Source organism: Pituophis catenifer, unplaced genomic scaffold (genome assembly GCF_029215685.1).
Source record: "Pituophis catenifer annectens isolate HBS135680 unplaced genomic scaffold, rPitCat1.0.hap2 SCAF_2, whole genome shotgun sequence".
Lineage (NCBI taxonomy): Eukaryota > Metazoa > Chordata > Lepidosauria > Squamata > Colubridae > Pituophis > Pituophis catenifer.
This window is the reverse complement of record NW_027256882.1, coordinates 101,508,065-101,528,556: the sequence shown is the minus strand read 5'-3', so window position 1 is coordinate 101,528,556 and position 20,492 is coordinate 101,508,065. Positions and strand designations below refer to the sequence as shown.

Sequence of the window (20,492 nt, the reverse complement as noted above, 5' to 3'; positions counted from 1 at the left end):
TTCTTACCCACGCAGTAAGTACTCTGGCATACATTTTGCAGTGCAGACTGTGGGATCTCCCAGACAGGTGTTTAGATCTATTCAAGGGAATATGATGTTTCCCCTTCACATGCCACTATTGCTGGGTGCAAGCAGTCTTTCAGATTTCAGATTTCTCCTGCTTTAGTTACAATAGTTTTGGCCAAATCATGCAACTGAAACAGAAGGAAAATAGAATCCATTCAAAGGTATTAATAATAATGGTGTATGTGGAGCTGTGGTGGTGCAATGGTTAGAATGCAATACTGAGGCTAACTCTGCCCACAGCCTGGAGTTCGATCCTGATGGGTTTCAAGGTTGACTCAGACTTCCATCCTTCCTTAGTTGGTAAAACAGGACCCAGATTGTTGGAGGCAATATGCTGACTCTGCTTAGAGAGGGCTGTAGAGCACCATGAAGCAGTATAAATCTAAATGCTATTCAGGGGTGAAATCTAAAATTTTTTGCTACCGGTTCTGTGGGCGTGGCTTAATTAGTGCGCGGGGCTTGATGGTAAGGTGACTGGGTGAGCGTGGTCAAGTCAATGTCACTTCTTTGCCCTTTTTTAACCTACAAAACACAACACAACACAACTGGCTCACCCACAATGTAAAAGCAGCTGTGCTAGACTCAAAATGGCCCCGCAATAAGCAGGAACCTCACACAGCCACAAAAAGCCCAAAAAACCAACTTTCACACTTTATACACACAAAATTCTACATACAGCTTTGTGAGATTTTGTGTGTTTGTGTAGTTAGAGTGAAACACTACAGAAACACACTAAATCTCAGAAAGCTGCACAAATATTATTTTATTTTATTTTATTTTATTTTTATATAAAAGCAGCTAAATTTAAAACTTCCTAAACTTTAAATGGCTAGGTCTAATAAAAGAACAACTAAAAAAAAACCCAATTAACTATTTTTTTTAAAGCTCCCAAAGGGGGAAAAAACTTACCCAATAGAACAGGGGTCTCCAACCTTGGCAACTTTAAGACTTGTGGACTTCAACTCCCAGAATTCCTCAGCCAGCTTTGCTGGGAGTTGAAGTCCACAAGTCTAGGCAGGAAGGCAGGAAGGCAGGCAGAAAGAGCTGCTCACCGATGAGCTTGATTGCGGGCAGGGAGATTCAGTTGCTTGCTGATGCATGGATTGCGATTGTCATGCGATCAGCAACTAAGGTAAGCAAGCTGGAGGCTGGGGGGGAGGGGGGAGAAAAAAAGAAACTTTTTTTCTTTTACATGGCTCTGGCGATCCAAGCTGAGTTGCCTGATTAGCAGGCAACTCAGCTGGGATGTCAGAGCTTGGCTGATCAGAGCCATTTAAAAGGAAAAAAAGGCTCTGATGATCACGCGGCTCAGCTGGGCATGGGGGCGGGGACAGGGATTTTTGCTACCGGTTCTCCGAACTGCCTGCCGCCATCGCTACCTACTCGCCCGAGCTGGTCCAAACCGGGAGCATTTCACCCCTGGTGCTATTGCTAAGTGATATGTGTCTGTGGAATAATGTCACATCTGGAAGGCCCCTAACTTTTCCTCACCATTGGGTAACTAGTATTTTAGAACAGGAATCATAAACTATCGTAGAGTTGAAAATCTTCACTATTTTCTGAGCAGTCTGCTCTACCATAAACAATTGAGAGTGTTAGAAAAATTATTTCTAAACTTAACCTGAATTACCCTTTCTTGACATTTCAAAGTCAGGGGCAGCAAATAAATTAATTCCATCATCCATGATTTCTTGCTTCAGATATGAAGATACCTACATTAGCAATCCTTAACAGTCTCTTGTATACACAAAACACAATCAAGCTTCCCACATAATGTGAACTCAACATACTGTAGTTTAATAGTTAAATATACAAACTTATCCATTATCTGTTGTATCATGAACATCCATAAAACATTTCCCTTTCCAGTTTAGAAATATCATACAATGTACCTATTGTGTTTTTATCTTCATTTTATGCAAAAGGCAGACTTACTGATAAAAGTGGAATTCAAAGCCTTTCATTTTAGCTTAAACAGAACTATGACTTGCCCATACATTTTGTGCATGTTAGGGTTTTTCCCCGAAATTAAAATGCATCTTTTTCATTCTTTTTTCTTTTACTCTTAGAGTATCTTATATAACTAAGGTCACTCTGAGGTGAAACTCTCCTGACCTGCTCTACAAGCTTCTGCTATCAGTTTTTCTTTATGTCAGTTTGTTCTTCCTCACTGGAATGGAATTGTACCTTCAGTATGTACTACATGATTGATTGATTGACTGATTGACTGACTGGAAGATATATTTTTCTGCTTGAACAATAACAAAAAGAAAAAGCTCATCAAAACAAAATTAAAACATAGAAAAATAAAAGTGTAAAAATGAAAGTAAAGAAACAAAACAATTTTTCCCTATGAAGTTGTCCTGAGAAAATGTCTCATGAAAAGCAATGGAAGGAAACTGGAGCATTCAGTCTTGAGAAGATTGTGAGGGACTTAATAACACACGTTGAATGCCTGGAAGAATTCACATAGAAGACATTGAACATCTCTATTGTTTCAAAGCATAAGACATGGAATAGATTATCCGATTAAATGCTATAAAACAAATTTTTAGAAGCAAAATCAATTCCCCATAAAGAAGTGGACTCCCCTTTACTGAATAAGTTCAAGTAGAGGCTAGGCATCCTTCAGGATGGCATTACTTTAATTTGGACTCTGCTTTCAGCAGGCAGCTGGACTTGATGGCTTAAATTGCCCCTTCTAATTCCATGATTCATACCACAGTGACTTCTAAAGATACAATCTGCTTTTCATTACTGATACTGCCATTCTTTCTGAAAGTTTGGAAATCTAGTACAATATGGCGTCATTTTGCATTTCTTAGTGATCTTTGGTATTCTACAATACTCTATAGCACTCTATGGGCATACTTTATTGAAATACTCTCAAAATGTTCCATATTTAGATTAATGCATTTAAGTGTATACATCAACATCTGATTATAACATTAACCCTCGCTTTCCAACTGACCTATTCTTTTTTATATCATGCGCTATTATAAGATTCAATTTCTACATTCAAATTCTACCTGTCATCCTACCATCTTCATGTACTTATTACTGATGTATTTATAAACCATTCATCTTATTTCAAACACATTGCATGCAGTTAAGTGGAGGAGAGGTGTTGGAAACCATGTGTATTTATTACGTTGATTTTTCCTGCATTTTGGGAGTTCTTCCACTGTCACTCTGGTTTTATACATGTGTTCTGCCCCAGCTACGGGTCCCAAGAAGTGTAGCGCACACACACAGTTCCAAAAACTCTGTTTAATACAAACAGACCCCTTTCAAAATGCAGGCTTTAACCACCAATGTCCTTATCAGCCTGCTATGAATTACAGAGATTAAACAAAGTCCAACAAGGGTTGGCAATCAGCCCAGAAACCAAGTTGTAACAAAAAACTCACTCTCAAAATGGTCTACGTAGGACCAAACGTTGTTTCCAGCAACGTTTGCTATCTGTGTGCGAACTTAAATAGGCTAAGGGAGTGGCCAATTAACCTCAAGCCTTACTCTCGAGGAGACTTCCTCCTGAGTAGCCACTCCTGTCTTTTGGCAGCCCTGCGTGCTCAAGCATGGAGGAGAGGTTCCTCCACTTCACTCTCTTCACTTGAAGGAGCCTCTGGAGGTTCTGAAGGCCCTGGCTGAGTCTCTGCCTCTGGCACCACATCCTCTTCAGCTCCTCACTGTCCGACTCGAGCGCCAGCTGCATAGGCTGCTGGCGCGATACCACACCAGCCTCCTCGTTGTCGGGATCAGCCACAATTCATTGCTCTTGATCAGCTCACAAAATTCACGCCTAATGCATTTTTCTGCTCCTTGTAAGAGACAATTCTTATGGTAAATATTTTTCATCACAAAAACACAAACACATCCAAGAAACAAAACTTTTTCAAACAATATTATTTGTGCAGTCCTCTACTCCGAGTGTTCCCCTGTCATCTTAGAATATGCCTATAATAGTATATTCAAAACCTAAGATAAGGTGACATTCTGGCCAGTGGGATATTCTCTTGTCAATTAGATCATATCCTCCTTGACAATTTATACATAATTTTTTTTTGCTGTTAATAAAAGACCTGTTTTAACTAGGTGACTATAAATTAGGTTTTAAGGTAAAGCAATCCAGTAGCTCAGATCTCTGTAACTTTGTTCTGTTCTCTTTCAATAAATCTTATTAAAAGAAACTCTGGGAGAATCTTGCTTTCTATGAAAGTGGATTGCCAAGAGCTTGACAGTGGCCTTCAACAAGAATGTCAAAGAATATGATTTCTGGAGTACTACAAAAAGAATTCAGAAAGATCTGCTAACATTTCAAGTAAGAATTCCTGGTGCTTAACAAAATTAACAGAAGTCTGTTTTCGTGCTTTCCAGTTTTAATACCTATATATTTCTAATAGATAGTAGTTGTAATGCCAGAATGTACTGTATAGAGGTAAGCTAGAGGTATTTTTCTCTTTCTTTTTCACATCCACTTCCTTTCTTCTGGATCTTTTCAGAAGAAAGCACAACTGATGAAGAGAAAAAGGAAAGTTAGAGAAGCACAAGAGAATATATGATGATGCCATATAGTACAAAAGGGTAGTGACTGTGTAAAGATCATTAATATGGACAATTAGGAACATATATACTTTCCCCACCTCTGTTGTTGAAAACACTATAGTTTCTATAGAGCCCTCAGCACCTCTTCCTAAGTACATCAATGTTTTTATGGCTTACGAATCAGAGATCTTACACAAAAACACATGTTCATATCAACTTTTGCTTTGTTATAAAAATTAATGATGTTAGGGAAATTCTTAAATAAGTTCTTCATTGATTAATAAGTTAATATATAATTCCCCAATACAATGTATCCCCCAATATAATTAGGGGATGTCTGGATGAAAACCAGAAGTTCTCTAGTAACTACATAATCTGCCTTTTTACTAGAATCCAAGAAATCTCTTTCTTATATCCTCTATGTTGTTCCTATATGTAGCTCACAGTAAATAAACTCATTATAATTTTCTATATTTCATCAACTTTCCACATACTATTTGTTCCCATTAAGTCCAGCCGGTTGACAATGGAACAGAGCAGAATTTCTTATGCAACACTCATAGGCTACCTATTTCTGCTAGATATAGAAACTCAGTTAACAAAACTCCGCATTGGCGACAGGAAGGGCATCTGGCCATTAAAACACTCTGCTAGCTCCATTTAGTTGCCCAGATTCACCCCTAACCCACAAGGGATTATGGGGTCGTTAAATGAAGATGATGATGATGATGATGATAGAAACTAACTCAGTGCTATGGTTCTACCAGTTCTCAATTAATCCCTTGAAGATCTTTCTATACGTTTACCTTTAGAAAGAAATTTCTAATTATGTCTATTTATTAAACTACTTTTTTCCATTTTAATGTAAACAACACATTCTGTTTTAGATGTGGGAAGAACTATAATTAAGCAATTCTTTTACATTGTTAAAGTGCATAGACTGCAAAATTTATCTAACATCTGTCATTAGCAATATTCAATTCTTAGATTTTCAAGTATTTTGTGCCCTTAGAGTCTCCTCTAATTGGCTAATTTAAAATCTTAATGGGTATACCGATAAGTTTTTTAAAAACTAAAAATGTAAGGCAATGTCCTGAATGTGGAATACAAGTTTTTCAGCAAGAATAAAAACCTATTAAAAAGCTGTCATTTGGATCTTAAAGAGGCAATGAAACAAATGTTATTTATTTAAAGTATTGGCTGCCCAACTCCAGTGGACCCGTATTCACATCCTTTTTACTTTTCTTGCAGGTTACTGGTTTTTTTAAGGGAATGTCTTTCCCATTAATCAGCATTGCTGCTTATAATTCATTGGTATTTGGTGTCTTCAGCAGTACCCAAAGGTTTATTTGCCAACATCGTTATGGGAAACCTAACCATCCTCCTGCACTTACAGATATAACTTTAGCAAGCATGGTAACTGGGGCTTTCTCAGTAGGAATTGGTTGCCCAGTTGACCTAGTAAAAATAAGGCTACAGATGCAGACACAGACTTTTCCCAAGGGTAAGTCCAGAATGTACCTTTGCTTTTTGTCATACCAGTTTAAAAAACTTCCTTTTTACCTTTACCACCCTGGAATTTCTAAATTTAGGGTAGAGTTGGGACAACTGGATGGAGCTGCGCATTTACTGGTCAGATGCCCTTCCTGACTTCATGCGGAGTTCTCAGCAGACATTTTTCTTTGCGCCCTAGGAAACATCTGCTGCTACCTAGGATTGAACACTCAATTTTCTGAATGGGAGGCAAGCATCTTTCCCACTAGGCCACTAGGCCACTCTTTTCTCATACCAGTTATGTATAATATAGGATAGGATAGGATGTAACATGTCATGACATCATGACAGCAAACCCAAAACATATATTTCTATCCAATGGCAGGACACAAATCTGTATGGGCAGAATTTGCATCCTATTATCACAAAATATGTGTCATCATTTTATTGCATTTTATGCACATTGATAATTCCATAGAATTATTCCTATAAAGCAATAATCCAGCTATCTCTGAAAGAATTGACTTTAGCAACTCCCAGTATATAAACAATATTGTTGAACTTATTAAATAAACCTTTATCTCATAAAACACAGTTGCAATGCAATTACACTTGTTCATTCAGTATGAATATTGCTATATTGGGTTAAAATCACATATCATTTATTTAAAAAAAGTTGTATTGACCTTTATTTAAAAATATTCACCTTTTTAAAATAATATGAGCCACCAATAGCATTGTACAAAACAAATTTTAATGGTCCATGCCCAGGTCAATAGTCTAGCACAGTGACGGCTTTTCTGGACCGAGTGCCCAAAGCGCATGCCCAAACCCCCAAAATGCAATGCGCATGTGGCCCTTGGCAGGTGCCCAGCCCAGCCCCTGCACATGTGTGCACGGACTCCTGCATGCACCCTGCCCCTGCGCATGCGCACATGTCCCCACATGCCCTCTGCCCCCCACATGTACCCCACCCCCAGTGCATATGCATGCACCCCCACATGTGCCCCGTTCCCTGCGCATGCATGGCAGAGACCCGAAGACCAGCTGGCCAACAGGACGTGCGAGCGCATGTGCAGAAGGGCTGAACTGGGGCGACAGCTCGCATGCCATTAGGAAGGGCGCTGTGTCACCTCTGGCATGCGTGCCATAGGTTTGCCATCACGAGTCTAACATCATTTTTCAGAAATTACAATCAGATTTCTTTGGAAAGTAACCAAATAAAACATGAGAGAAACAGACATGGAAAAAACAAACATACCATCACTTGCATAGCTACAATTGATATATAAAATTAAGAGGAAATGTGTTAGTTAGAAGCAATTCTAACTCAAGTGAAAGGGATGAAAGGATGAAATGTGGGTGTTTGAATTCCATGAATCATTTTCCTTTTTCTGATTTCTGGTGGCATCATACTAGCGTGAACCTAGATCTAGAAAGGGCCTTAATCATCAATTTGTTGTATACCTGCTGGCAATTCCAGACCTTTGACACGGCCTCCCCTCTTGTAGAGGTATCCCTGCCCTTTTATGTTTCTGGAAGGCGGTAAAGACCTGGCATCTCCCCGCCCCCAGCCCAAGGATGCAAGGATGGGAGTTGAGCTGGAAACCTGGTTAGTCTGGCCCAGGGGTGAAATGCTCTGAAGTCTGTTACTGGTTCGCTTCGCTACCGGTTTGCTTCGTGCGCGCATGCGTGGTGTGTGCCAAACATGCACTTTGCGTGCGCATGCGCAGTACATGCACTTTGCGCACATATACATCGCAGGCGCTACCGCACAGGCTGAAAAAGAAGGATTAAGAAGTTTTTTCTGAGTCTTCAAAGGTAAGTAGAACAGCGATGGGAGGGAGAACAGCTGTGCCGCTGATTTATATTCGCTAGAAAGCAGGATTTCCTACTTTCTAGCGAACATAAATCGCGTGGCACAGCTGATCGTTGGAAATATTGGTTCGCCTGAACCGGTAGCATTTTTTTTAAAATACCGGTTCCCTCGAACTGGTAGCATTTATCACTACTGGTTCGGGAGAACCGGTCCGAATCAGTAGCATTTCACCCCTGGTCTGGCCCTGGGAAGAAGGGTACTTAAGTTTTCATCCTTGTTTATATGGATTGTTGTGAGCTGCTTAGAATAATTATATGAGATAAGTGGCTACATAAGCAAGTAAGTAAAGTAAATAAATAAGCAAACCAGTTTTTAATTATTATAAAGTGGTGATATGAAACTCCCATTGCCTCCATGTGTGTTTGGCTGGGGAAAAAAAGCAACAGGAAAGAAGAAATCAAAACAAATCCACCCCCTGCCTCCTAAGCCAATATACATAGCAAATCTCTGAGGAATTATTTGTATCTGATCCTGAACTCTCCTTTTACTTCTTCTCTAGCCAACCTGGAAATGAAGCACAAAGCAACTGGCATTTCAGTACAGGCTGCCTACCGAGGTCCAATTCACTGTGTTGCTACCATTCTTCAGCAGGAAGGTTTGCCAGGCCTCTTTCGAGGTACGACTGCCATGCTTCTGAGGGACGTCCCAGGATACTGCCTCTACTTTATCCCTTACGCATTGGTTTCTGTCTGGATCACTTCAGAAGAATGTCTTTCTCCCACTCCCTTTGCAGCGTGGATGGCTGGTGGCATTGCAGGTATGAATTTATCTCTCCATGTGTTATTTGGCAGGATTCACATCGTGATATTGGGTCTTAATATGGTTGGTTTGCTCTTGCATTGGAATGATAAATAAATGCACTGGCTATAGGCTAGCATCTTGGGTAGACTAGAACAAATTAAAATATTATTTAAAGCTCTTAGTGCAGCATTACGTATGCATGAATGAATGAATGAATGCAGGTGCTGAGTTTATCTTCATTATACCAAAAAATCAAGGACTGCTAAAAAATTCCCAAAACTGGTTTTGGGAGGGGTGCTCCATATCCTTGAAAAGCATTTTTTCCATTTCTTCTTCTTCTTCTTCAGGTTTTAAGTACTATACCACCACTAAGGGTCACAGCAAGATTTCCTTTTCCTCCAAATTCCCTTAAATGTTTTGTAGGAATAAAGTCACAATTTTAAAGTGAAAAATAAAAGGATATGAAGGAAGAGAAGAATTTGCTGACCTCAGAAATTTCCTCAGAAATAGAGGATCAAGGGATGTAAGAATGGCAGGTTTCATATGACATATTGTTTTTGGTTAATTCTTTCAGAGGGTAGACAGCACCACACTTGTTAAAAATGTAAATTTATTTTAACAAAATTTTCAAGGCCTGGACTGCTCCCTGCAGCACTGGATGCCTGCAAGGAAGTTTCTTCTTTGTGTTTCATTTTGAATTGGTCATTCAGACAGAAATGGAAAAATTATCTTTTCACCCATCTGTTTTTCTTCTTATCTCCTTGTTTTAATGCCTCAGCATCCATAAGCCTTGCACCCTTTTGCTGCAATTTATGCACATTATTTAGCTTTAAAAAGGAGAATCCACTTATATTTTCTTACATAATCAGATCTATTTTTGTTTTACTAGAAAAGGGGAAGAAGTATCTCTGAGGTCAAGGTTGTAAATTTGATTTAATGTTATCATAGCATACATCAACTCAATATAAATAAAAAAAAATGATCTCTTTTGAAAAATTATTTATTTTCCCGATTAGCTAATTTTTAAAATACAGAAATGGGGAAAATCCCAGACTTTCAATGTTTTTTTTCTCACGTAACAATTTCTATTGAGGGATGGTAATTTCTGATATGTGCCACTGCAGGTTGGTCTACTAATTTATAAAATAACATGAAACTATTTGACTACTTCTCTCTTTTACTGTGTCTGCTACTTTACTTTGAATGATAAATACGAGTTTCACTGAAATCAGTATTTAACCTGTCCAATTATTTTCAAACCTTGGCACTGGCTCACATAAAAGCAAAGCCAGTTATTGGTTAACATGAATAGATTTTTCCAACATTTCACAAGAGTAGCACAACCTAACTGCATTCCTCTAAGCCAGTGCTCTGTAAAAACATTCACGGACATAGAGCAATGTGCAAAACATCGGTTAACTTATAACGTACTCTCCATTTATCTGAAACTCTGGAGCAATTGTGTTTGAGATATGCAAAATTCTAAGACTATACCATGCTTGAATGCCACTCACTTATTTTGAATGTAAAACTTTTACAGGTAGTCCTCAACTCACAACCACAATTGAGCCTAAAATTTCTGTGGCTAAGCAAGAGAGTTATTAAGTGAGTTTTGTCCCATTTTACAAGTTTGCTTGTCACAGTTGTTAAGTGAATCACTGCAGTTGTTAAGTTAGTAACACAGTTGTTAAGTGAATCTTCCCCATTGACTTGGTTTGTCAGATGGTCTCAAATGGTGATCACATGACCCCGGAACACTGCAACTGTTAAGTGTCTGAAATTTGACCATGTGATCATAAGGATGGTGACCATGAGGATCCTCATTAAGTTAGTTTTTTCAGTGCCACTGTAACTTTGAATGGTCACTAAGTGAATGGTTGTAAGTTGAGGACCATCTGAATATAAAAGAATTGCTTCTTTTAAAATTAGTTTTTTGGGGGTTAATTCCTAAAAATGTTGTTTAGGGTCAATTTTGAAAATATGAGCATTTTCAAAAAAGTTTGAAAATACTTATCTGTTGATAGAAGAATTCCAGAATTTTTCTGATAACAGAACCTAAAATAACTACATTTTATGGGTTGTTTTTTTTTTTTCAACAGTGCCTCATTAGGGAATGTTTTCAAAAATATTTTCCAAGTCATCACTTTGGTCATTTGTTTTAATAGGATGGGCTCCAAGGTGCCAGTCAATTTGTACTACCGATGCATCTTTTTGTAACCCCCTTGTATGAAAAAGCAAGGAAGCTAAAGATTCTTCTGAGTTCTTATTGTTTTTTATGGCTGGAAATATGCAAAACATTTCAAGTGCCCTTCTAAAAGTATGCATAAACATTTCAGGTTGTGTCCCAGCAGAACACAACCGATACAAAATAGTCTGATCAAGAAACTGGAACAAACAAAGTTAAAGTCTTGAACAGATGGTCTTTCTAATAAAGCCTTATCTAAAGAGGTATTGTTGAGATTCTAGAGAACATTTAGCTATATTTCAATATAAATTAATTCTCTGTTAATTGTACAAGTAGCCTTTGCTTAATGACCATAATTGGGACTACCAATTCGATAGCTAAATGATGTAATCAATAAGCAAAACATCACTTCACTATGATGGACTAATCTCATCTCCTGTCAGAAATACAGGAACTAAAAGGGAAATATTATTAATTTAAATTTTAAAAGATTGAAAACTTTAATAAAAACATAAATATATATGGTTCTAGTCTAATGCTGGGGCACACTGATGGTAGGAATATTTCCAAACAGCAAGTAATTAATGGTGACCGTGATGGACTAATGACCTCACTACTGTCATTAAATGCATCACCTACCACCATTAAGAGAGACATCATATAATTGCAACTTGCAATTGTACTGCCAGATTCTCCATTGATCGTTTGACAGAAACCAGCTGTGAAGCATGCAAGGGTAGTCACATCACTGAGGGTCACTGCAATGGTTGCAAAACTGCCCATCAATTGTGAGGTGCCCAAATGGTGATCACATGACTGTGGGGATGCCGAGATGGTTGGTTGTAAAGTAACTTTTTCAGTGCCATAACTTTGAATGGTTGCTTAAACAGGGTAATCATTAAGCAAGGATTACCTATAACAACATTTTGCCACTCTTTCCCCACCTTAGCAAAAATGCTTCAAAAACACAATGTTTTGCTTTTACAAATCCCCGATCCCCCATTTTTAAGAATTTCTCCTTCATCCCAACCCAGCTATTTGGTTTCATACATGAATTCAAAATGTATTGTCTAGCTAATGACTAACATCTACCAATTTCTCCCTAGGAATTATATCTTGGGGAACAGCAACTCCTATGGATGTTGTGAAATGCCGTCTCCAAGCAGATGGAGTTTACTTAAACAAATACAAAGGAGTCATTGACTGTATCTATCAAAGTTACAACACTGAAGGTCTAAAAGTAAGCACTAACCTTTTGAGAATGCCACCTCATTATTGGTAACAAACTTAGTATGAATAAATTATCCATGGGAAGTGGAGGAGCACGTGGGGTCAGAATGACAAAAACGTCATCACACCACAAATTTTAGGTATGCATGAATATCGTGTAGAAAAAAAGTGATACAAAAATGCTTTCCCTTTACCATCCAACCCACCAATGGATATTGATAAATATACCATAGTTATACCGAAAAAAATTCAGTAAAATTATACCATAACATTTCTGGTCAAAATATAATGACTAGAATTCTGGCCAGTTTCTCAGGTGTTTTTAAAGGGTAATTTAAATATATTTTATATGGATTTAATTTTATTAACGTTTTTCTGCTTTATATTTAGACCTTTTATTGTAAGCTGCCTTGATAATCAAATATATAGAAATAGAGGGAATAAATTTTGTAATTTTAAAAAGAGATATATAAATATAGCAGAACCTGTAGGATAGGTCTAGCAGCAGCTATGAGATCAAAATAGCTAAATGGAATCAGTACCACTAAGAAGTCTCATTCATTATCTCATTTGAAGCAGTACTGCCACACCATGTTACTCAATTGATTTATTCAATTGCTGCATCTCAAGCAAAAATATATTTCAAGGTCGCTGACACACAAACAAACCAGTAGTGGGTTGCCCCTGGTCGGACCAGTTCTATAGAACCAGTAGTAAAATCAGCAGGAGGCTCTGCCCACCAACCCCGACATCATCAGGATGCTTCTGCGCATGCTCTCTCTCACGCGCAGCCCCATTACGAACTGGTAGCAAAGGTAAGTAGAACCAACCCCTGAAAGAAACCCAGCACTTTAGAGGAATATTTGCTGCACTTTAGACAGATAATAGCACATAGGAATACGATTGAAATTCTTAGTATAAAATGCTTGCCTGAAGGAAGCTGAACACAACCCAAGAAGCAATAGCATTGTCCATAGATTCCAAAAGTCACAGGTCTCCAAATCAGTAGTCAGGTGATCCAAGAATTAAGAGCCACAAACAAGAAGCAAGAACACAATTCAAGAGCTGGATAGACAAATGGTTGTTTACAAGAAGGACTCAAGCACAGGAGCTAACTAAATCTATCTACAGCACTGACTGAGAAGTCTTATTGAGGAAAATTGCTCTGCTTACTTCTTTATGTACCAACGCCTTGGGGCTTATGCCTCTTCATCGGATCCAATTGAACAGGAGATGCCTGTGAGTGATCAGGCTCAATTGAATCCTGGCTTATTGATTCCTGAGGCTGACAGTTCTGAAGCACAGACTCAGCTGGAGTAACATCTCCAGAGTCAAGTTCAGACTCTGAATTGGCTCATATCAACATACGAATTTTGAAGGTGGCAACAAAAATATAGGCAACTAAAAGTAAATCAATAGGGATGTCACACATGGATTCCCTCTTTTTCTTACAACATGTTACTGGTAGTAGATCAGTGGTTCCAATTCAGTCCTCCTGCTATGTTGGAACAATTCCTGGAATGCTCAAGAAAGTCATCCCAGTTAGCTGAAGACTTAATGCAAATTCATATATCAGCTCACAAACTCAGGTATAGCAATAGAAATGGAGGAATGATCTATTAGAGGTCTTCCTCCTATGCAAACAGCCAGCAGTATTTTGAGCATTATCATTCATTGAGATAGTTGGTATCACAAAATAACAAGATTCTCAACAAGAATGGAATGTGCATTACTCTGAATCCTTGCCGAGCAATCCCAAGAAGTACTGGAGATAGGTCAGGATTGCTTTGGGAAGCAGCTTCCAAAGCATGATTTACACAACCCTTCATTGAAGCAAAACACCCTTTCAAAGCTTCACACAACTGTATTGGGCAAATGGAAAAGGCTGATGACTACATGTTTGAAGCAAAACAATGGAATATCGTGATCATAGTTCTATTTGTCTTTTGATCTTACTAACAAAAATAAGACTACTTTTTTTTTGTCCAAATATAAAAGGTGCATATCATTTTCCCTTGATTTTTTCCCTTCCGTAATTAGTGGAAGTAGTTGATATTTCTCATTGTATATCATGTGTCCTAAATATTCCCGTTTTCTTTCATATGATATTCATAAATTAGGGTTTTTTTTTGAGAAAATATCTCATTTTGTATACATTCAACCACGGTATTTTAAATACTTGGATCTATAAATCCAAGTCTTCTATTCTGCTGATAGCATCAGTTGGCAAGACCTTGTATAATCTATCAATGGAGTTATGGCCTTAAGTCCCAAAACTTAATAAATTATTTTTCAAAATAATTTATTTTTCAAACAGTTATTCTTGTATTTTCAATCCTGCTCCATCTATTCAATCTTGCTATGAACCCATTTATAATTCAAAATACAGCTCAGACATTTTATACTGTTACACTCCACAAGTATTTTTCTGCAGGCATAGTAGTTGGTTCAATAGTATCAATATGAATTTACATTGAAAGTCTCAATGTTTGTCTCAGTCATCACGTTATATCAATTTACATATATCAGATCTTGCTGTTATATCTCCATGGGCATTTCCAAAGCCAGTTTATCACTGTCTGCAGGCATTCACAAGATCGTTTAATCTTGTTCTTCGTGGAAGAATGCCATTTCCCTGCTAGACAAATCCTAAAATGGAATATGATAGATTGTTTGTCTAAAATAACATGATTGTACCTGTCTGGCAGTCAATGGCCTTGAAAAACTTAAGTTTAATTTTGGATGGATGGATGATCTTAATCATTCAAAGGCATTCTGGATATTTTGGACTAAATATTCTAGAAATCCTTTTCAGCATGTTTACTTTGGAATTCTAAGTAGTGGAATTCACCAGGCTGAGTAAAATTGGTATGACCTGAAAATACAGCTGCCTCCTCCTGAATTCCCACAGGAGAGAAGAGAGGGAGGGAGGGAGCGAGGGGGGGGGGGAAGAGAACAGGTGACTGGATTTGTATATGGAAGACAAAGATGCTAATCTCATCCTGATCACTTTGCAGCATCATGGTTTTAATCTGAACCTTTTTGAGGGCAAAATATTGCTTTCTGGCTCATATTTTGGTTACAGTGATTCATCAAACAAGTCACAGCAACAATAGTTATGATGTGGTTTACAGAGTTATTTCTAATATTATGTCTACATCTGATTTATACTTGCTCTGTCCTGAGGGTAGCTGCTTCTCTTTTTTATCTTCACTTCACTTCCCCTATGCCCTCAGGACCTCACAACCTTTTGATAATTAGTCTCTACTGAAAATCAGAAACATGGAGACATTGCTTCTTACAATTTTGAGGCAGTAAATTAACCCCTGCACACATACACACACACAATCCCCCCCAAAATAAGAAACACTAGAAAGCAGGCCCTAAGCATAATATTTTTTTTAAAAAAAAAGAGAATAAGTAAAACAACTCTCCTGAATTGTAACACCCTTTCATAATCCCCCCCCACACACACAAAACTTTGGCCTCCTTCACATCTGTGAACAAGTCCTTCTTTGCTCAACTTGTGTTCTTGAGTGTGACTCTCACCCCCCCCAAAACAGCCACCCCTAATCTAAAGGATATTTTAGAGAAAAATCTGAGCAAGTAATTGCTGATATATTCTGAGAATTTCATAATCAGAATGTTGTAACTGAAAAAGTTGTCAACACTACCTTCACCATCTTCAAAAAGGTCTCTTGAAGAAGGACTTTTCACCCTGATATTGAGCTATGTAGTCAATATCTCCATAACTAATCTTCCTTCATTTCTACAGTCTCCTTGTGAGTCCTGAAACCAACTTTTTATATATAAACGTTAAAATATTTCAGTTTTGTGCATTGGTGCCAGTGGTGGGTTCCTCCCGGTTCGGTCCAGTTCGGCCGAGCCGGTAGCGGTGACGATATGACATCACCGAACCGGTTCTCCCCCCCACCCTCCCACCCCCCACGTTATTCTGACCTTTTATTTGGTCCCACCCCCAATCTGTTGCTGCCTCCTGAGTCCCAGCTGATGACTAGAGGGAAAAAAACTGTTTAAACTCTTGCCACGGGGCTTCAAAGGGCCGTCCTACAGCTGATCAGTGTTAAAAACAAACAAATGAGTCGGGTCGCAAGTGTGAGGACTGGTCATAAGTGCGAGGACCTTCCAGAAATGACTCTGACCAGCTAGCCACGCCCACCTAGTCACATGACCTCCAAGCCACACCCACAAAATAAGCCACACCCACAGAACCGGTAATAAAAACATTTAGAACCCACCCCTGATTGGTGCATCTCTATTTTAAACCCAGAATGCTTATGATTGTTTCTCTCAAAGGTGGTATATGTGTGTACACACACACACATGCTTGTAAGCAAACGGGAAATGTACTATGAAAGGTCTGATATGAGAAACATTTATTCACATTTTTACAAACACTGAAATTTTTCAAAGCTTCCCAGAAATTTTGACACATTTCCTCTTTTACATTAAAAGAACTGTGAGTTGTGAAGATGAAATTTTACTGTAGCAGTAATTTTGTACTGAACTCTTTTTCCCAATAATTCGGACTATGGGTTTATGATACTATACCAAATGGATTTACTATATTTCTTTGAATAAAAAAAGAAGAAAAGCTTCAGGAATAGGATGCTGAATCACAATATAGGAGGAAAATAGTAAGACTAGCTTGAGCTGGTCCTTGGGAAATAGATTATGGGAAGAATCCACACTGATGGAAAACCAGAGTGCAATGTCTGCAGACAGTGTAGTGTTACAGTGATTTTTGATTTTTACAGATTTACTGTAATAAACTGGAACCAAAACAGAAATAGATGGATTCTACATCTCACATAAGATTTGAAAACAATCCTGAAATGGGACAGAACATTGATAAGGAAAGTTCTTTAAGGAGACTGAATTTTATGAAATCTGAATACTGCTCAGACAACAATTTCTAAGCCTGAAGACAACAGCCTTGGAGTGCCCTATATTGAAAAAATTTGGAAGCCTAGAAGAATTTGTTATTGCAGGGTTAATAAAGGAAAGGTATAGGTGAATATAGAAAGGTACCATCAAGCTTGCATTCCCATTTGCAGTACTGGCAAAATAGTCACGTATCCACGGTATTTTCAGATCCTTGAGTGTCTGAGCAATTAGAAACCTCATTGTGGGGAACCTTTAATCCTGATGTAGTTCCACTACACAGAATCTATCAACTGGCTCTCCTTGTATTCTTTGTGTAGGATTATAGGTTGTATGTTTTATCCTTGTAATTGTAATATCGGATGTTAAAAGGACAGGTATTTAATGTCAATACATACAATGCAGAAACTTGTGGAAAGTCATTTAGCTGAGCCCACTCTTTGTGTTTCTTATAAAACAATGATGACAAAATAGACCTTTCTGATATCTGGTTTTCCTTTCCTGTTCAAATAATTTCTTCAAAAAATATCTGACAGACATAACATTTTCTTTTTTCTTATAACCAGGTCTTTTTCAGAGGTCTTACAGTGAATACAGTGCGAGGATTCCCTGTAAGTGCTGCCACATTCCTTGGATATGAACTTTCACTCAAAGCCTTAAGAAAAGAAGCAGAGACAAATCCTTGAATTCCAGGTCAGTTTCAGAGATTCTCGAGCACTTCAAAATATGCTTCATCAGCACAATCATCTGAAAAAGATGAATGATGGGATGGATATCATGGACAGTATCCAATTGTTCTGCATCTGCACAAACCATGTTTTTGGCACTTTAAAAAAAAACTTTTTAATTATTTGAAATTCTGTTTTTTGTGGGGAAAACACACAGAAAGGTAATTTAACAAGAGTTACTTCTAGGCACCCTGTCCGTCCTCAAGAAAATTATAAAAAGTGACTTCCGATGGCTCCGCGATCCCCGATGGACGCTCCTTTAGGAGCTCCAGCCCCATGATTCCGTTTGCTGCTAGAACAGCGAAAATCAGCTGTCTAGCGGCTCGAAACTCATTTTCTCCCAGGGAAAAAGGAGGAGAGAAGAGCAGAAGGGTCTGGATAGAGCTTCCCTAGACCCCCAGGGTTTTTTTTTAAGCCTGGGCTTTGCAAGGTGAGAGCTCCCTGAAAGCCCTTCAGTACTCCGGATCCGGGACGAGTCTGCTTTATGCAGAACAAGGGGTCGCAACCACACCAGAAATGCAATTTTAAGGATTATAAGAAACTTTGACCCTGGATGCTGGCAGAGCAAAATCAGGAGAACAAAAAATGCAAGTACTGAACTTTAACTCCGTTTAAAAGGAAAAAAAAAAAAGATGGCACCTAAGGGTGTGAAAACGAAACTTATTAGTGAAAGTGATTGTTAACGCTAGCAACATTGTTAAAGTTACTGGATTACACATCAAGAAAAAGATTTAAAGTGGTAGTGGAATGGAAAAGACTATGGTATTGACCTCAACTAATTTATATTTCTAAATTGTGTGGAAAATAATTGGACTTATTGACCTGATAGCTGAATAAATTTAAAGTGAAAATTGAAATATGACTGATATCAAGGATGGAGGATCATTATTGTATGAGCCAGCAAACTCACAAGTTGTGACTGTAAAGATCTTACAAGAACTCTTAAATTTTCATACTTCTGTTATATTAGAATCAATTAAAAGGACTGTTCAAAATCAAAATTTGGAGAATAACAATGATTTGCTGGCTGGAAAACAGGAAGAAATTAACCAGGCTAATGTGACTTTGGAGGAGGTAAAAGAGGCTGTCAGGATTAAGATGGAAGTTAGAACACAGGAAACAGAGGTTTTGGTAGAGGCTTCTGTGCAATTAACTGAAAAGCAGTAAATAGACTCTTTCCTGCAGACTGACAAATTTTACCGTGACAATTCTTGGCTTTACAGACAGAATCAATCTTTAAGGAATGAAGTGACTGATTATACAAGCAGGAAGAGTCGAAATGGAGGTTCCAAATTAAAGGAAATAATTCTAAGAAGAGAACAAATTCCAAAGATACATCAGCCTCAAATCCAAATTCAAAAATTTTCAAAAATAAAAGCAGGGGGAGGAGCAATGCTGAAGAAGAAAGTATTATTGAAGAAGAAGGACTGGAAAAAATATAGAAAGAAAGGAAGAATGGAAGATTAATTTCTTTTGGGAAGGATCTTAGTAATAAATCTGAAAAGCTTACTGAAATTAGTATCTTTTAAGTTTAAGTAAAAATGTTTAACTAAAAATGGATAGCTTTTTAAAAGTTATCGAGGTATTAAAACGGTTAACTTTAACATTAATGGATAGCTTCCTGAAAGTTTTGAAATTTATATTTTGAAGAATGAACTCAAGAGTTAGAAATAATTTAACCCAATGGATTAACAGTATCTTTAAAGTTATATTTTGAAGAATGTTTTATTGAAGTAAAAAGGTTTAATTAAAATTGGATAGCTTTTTAAAACTTACTGAAGTATTAAAATGGTTAATTTAAAATTGAATGGATAGCCTTTTAAAAAAGTTTTGAAACTTATATTTTGAAGAATGTCTTATTGAGGTATTAAGAGATTTTAAAATGTTTAACCTAAAATAATAATATTTTTTTTTAAAAGACATGCTTTAAAGAAAGTTTTAAAATGTTTAATTTAGAATTTTACAAGGGAGTAATGTTGAATAAACAGAAATTGGCAAGTGGTTTATGAATGACCAAAGAGGATAAATGTTTAATTTAGAATTTTATTAGGGAGTAATGCTGAAAAAGAAGGTATGGAAAGGATTTTAGTAACAAATGTGATAAGAGAATTTATAAAGGGGAGGTTAATGAATAATTTTTAAAAGAGGAGTTAAAGAGTGTGAGGGAGTTTTGAATCTTGTAGTAAGTTAGCATATTTTAGCTTATGCTTGTTTAATGTTATACCCTGTTTTTGCTCTGGGAAGTCCAGGGGGATGTGGGGAGGGGGGGGGTTGAAAGTTATGTGGGGATAAAATTGTTGTCTAATTTTTAATAAAATTAAAAGATAAATGTACTAATAGAGAAGTAAGAAATGGGGGGGGGAATGTTATAATAAAGGAAATGATAATATTAAGATATGATAAATACTGGAGGAGTAAAAAGAAGACACAAAAGATGTATTCAGAAGATACACTGAATGATTGATTATGTATTGTTTGTTTGTTTGTTTATAAAATAAAAAAAAAGAAAATTATAAAAAGTAATATATGAAGGTTAATGAAAAGCAACGTCTCTACTTTCACAATTTTAATTTAATTAGTGATACTGTAATTAATAAAACAGACAAATTATTCTTGAAATGAATCCTTTTGTTATCAGTATTTATTTCTTCATGCAATGACCACCATTTGCTATATACTTCTGCCACCAATGGGACAAACTGCTTAAAAAAAGGAACAA

The 20,492-nt window shown here is 37.3% G+C and overlaps 1 protein-coding gene across 1 annotated transcript in view; it reads left to right on the top strand.

Annotated features, from left to right (window-relative positions):
* The window catches only part of SLC25A48 (solute carrier family 25 member 48), a 32,909-nt gene extending 15,178 nt beyond the window's left edge, over positions 1-17,731 (top strand). The window contains exons 4-7 of the mRNA XM_070937288.1: positions 5,863-6,115; positions 8,484-8,741; positions 12,017-12,150; positions 17,612-17,731. Of these exons, the coding sequence (XP_070793389.1) occupies positions 5,863-6,115; positions 8,484-8,741; positions 12,017-12,150; positions 17,612-17,731 (765 nt within the window). The remainder of the gene's footprint in view (positions 1-5,862; positions 6,116-8,483; positions 8,742-12,016; positions 12,151-17,611) is intronic.
* Positions 17,732-20,492: the final 2,761 nt, after the last annotated feature.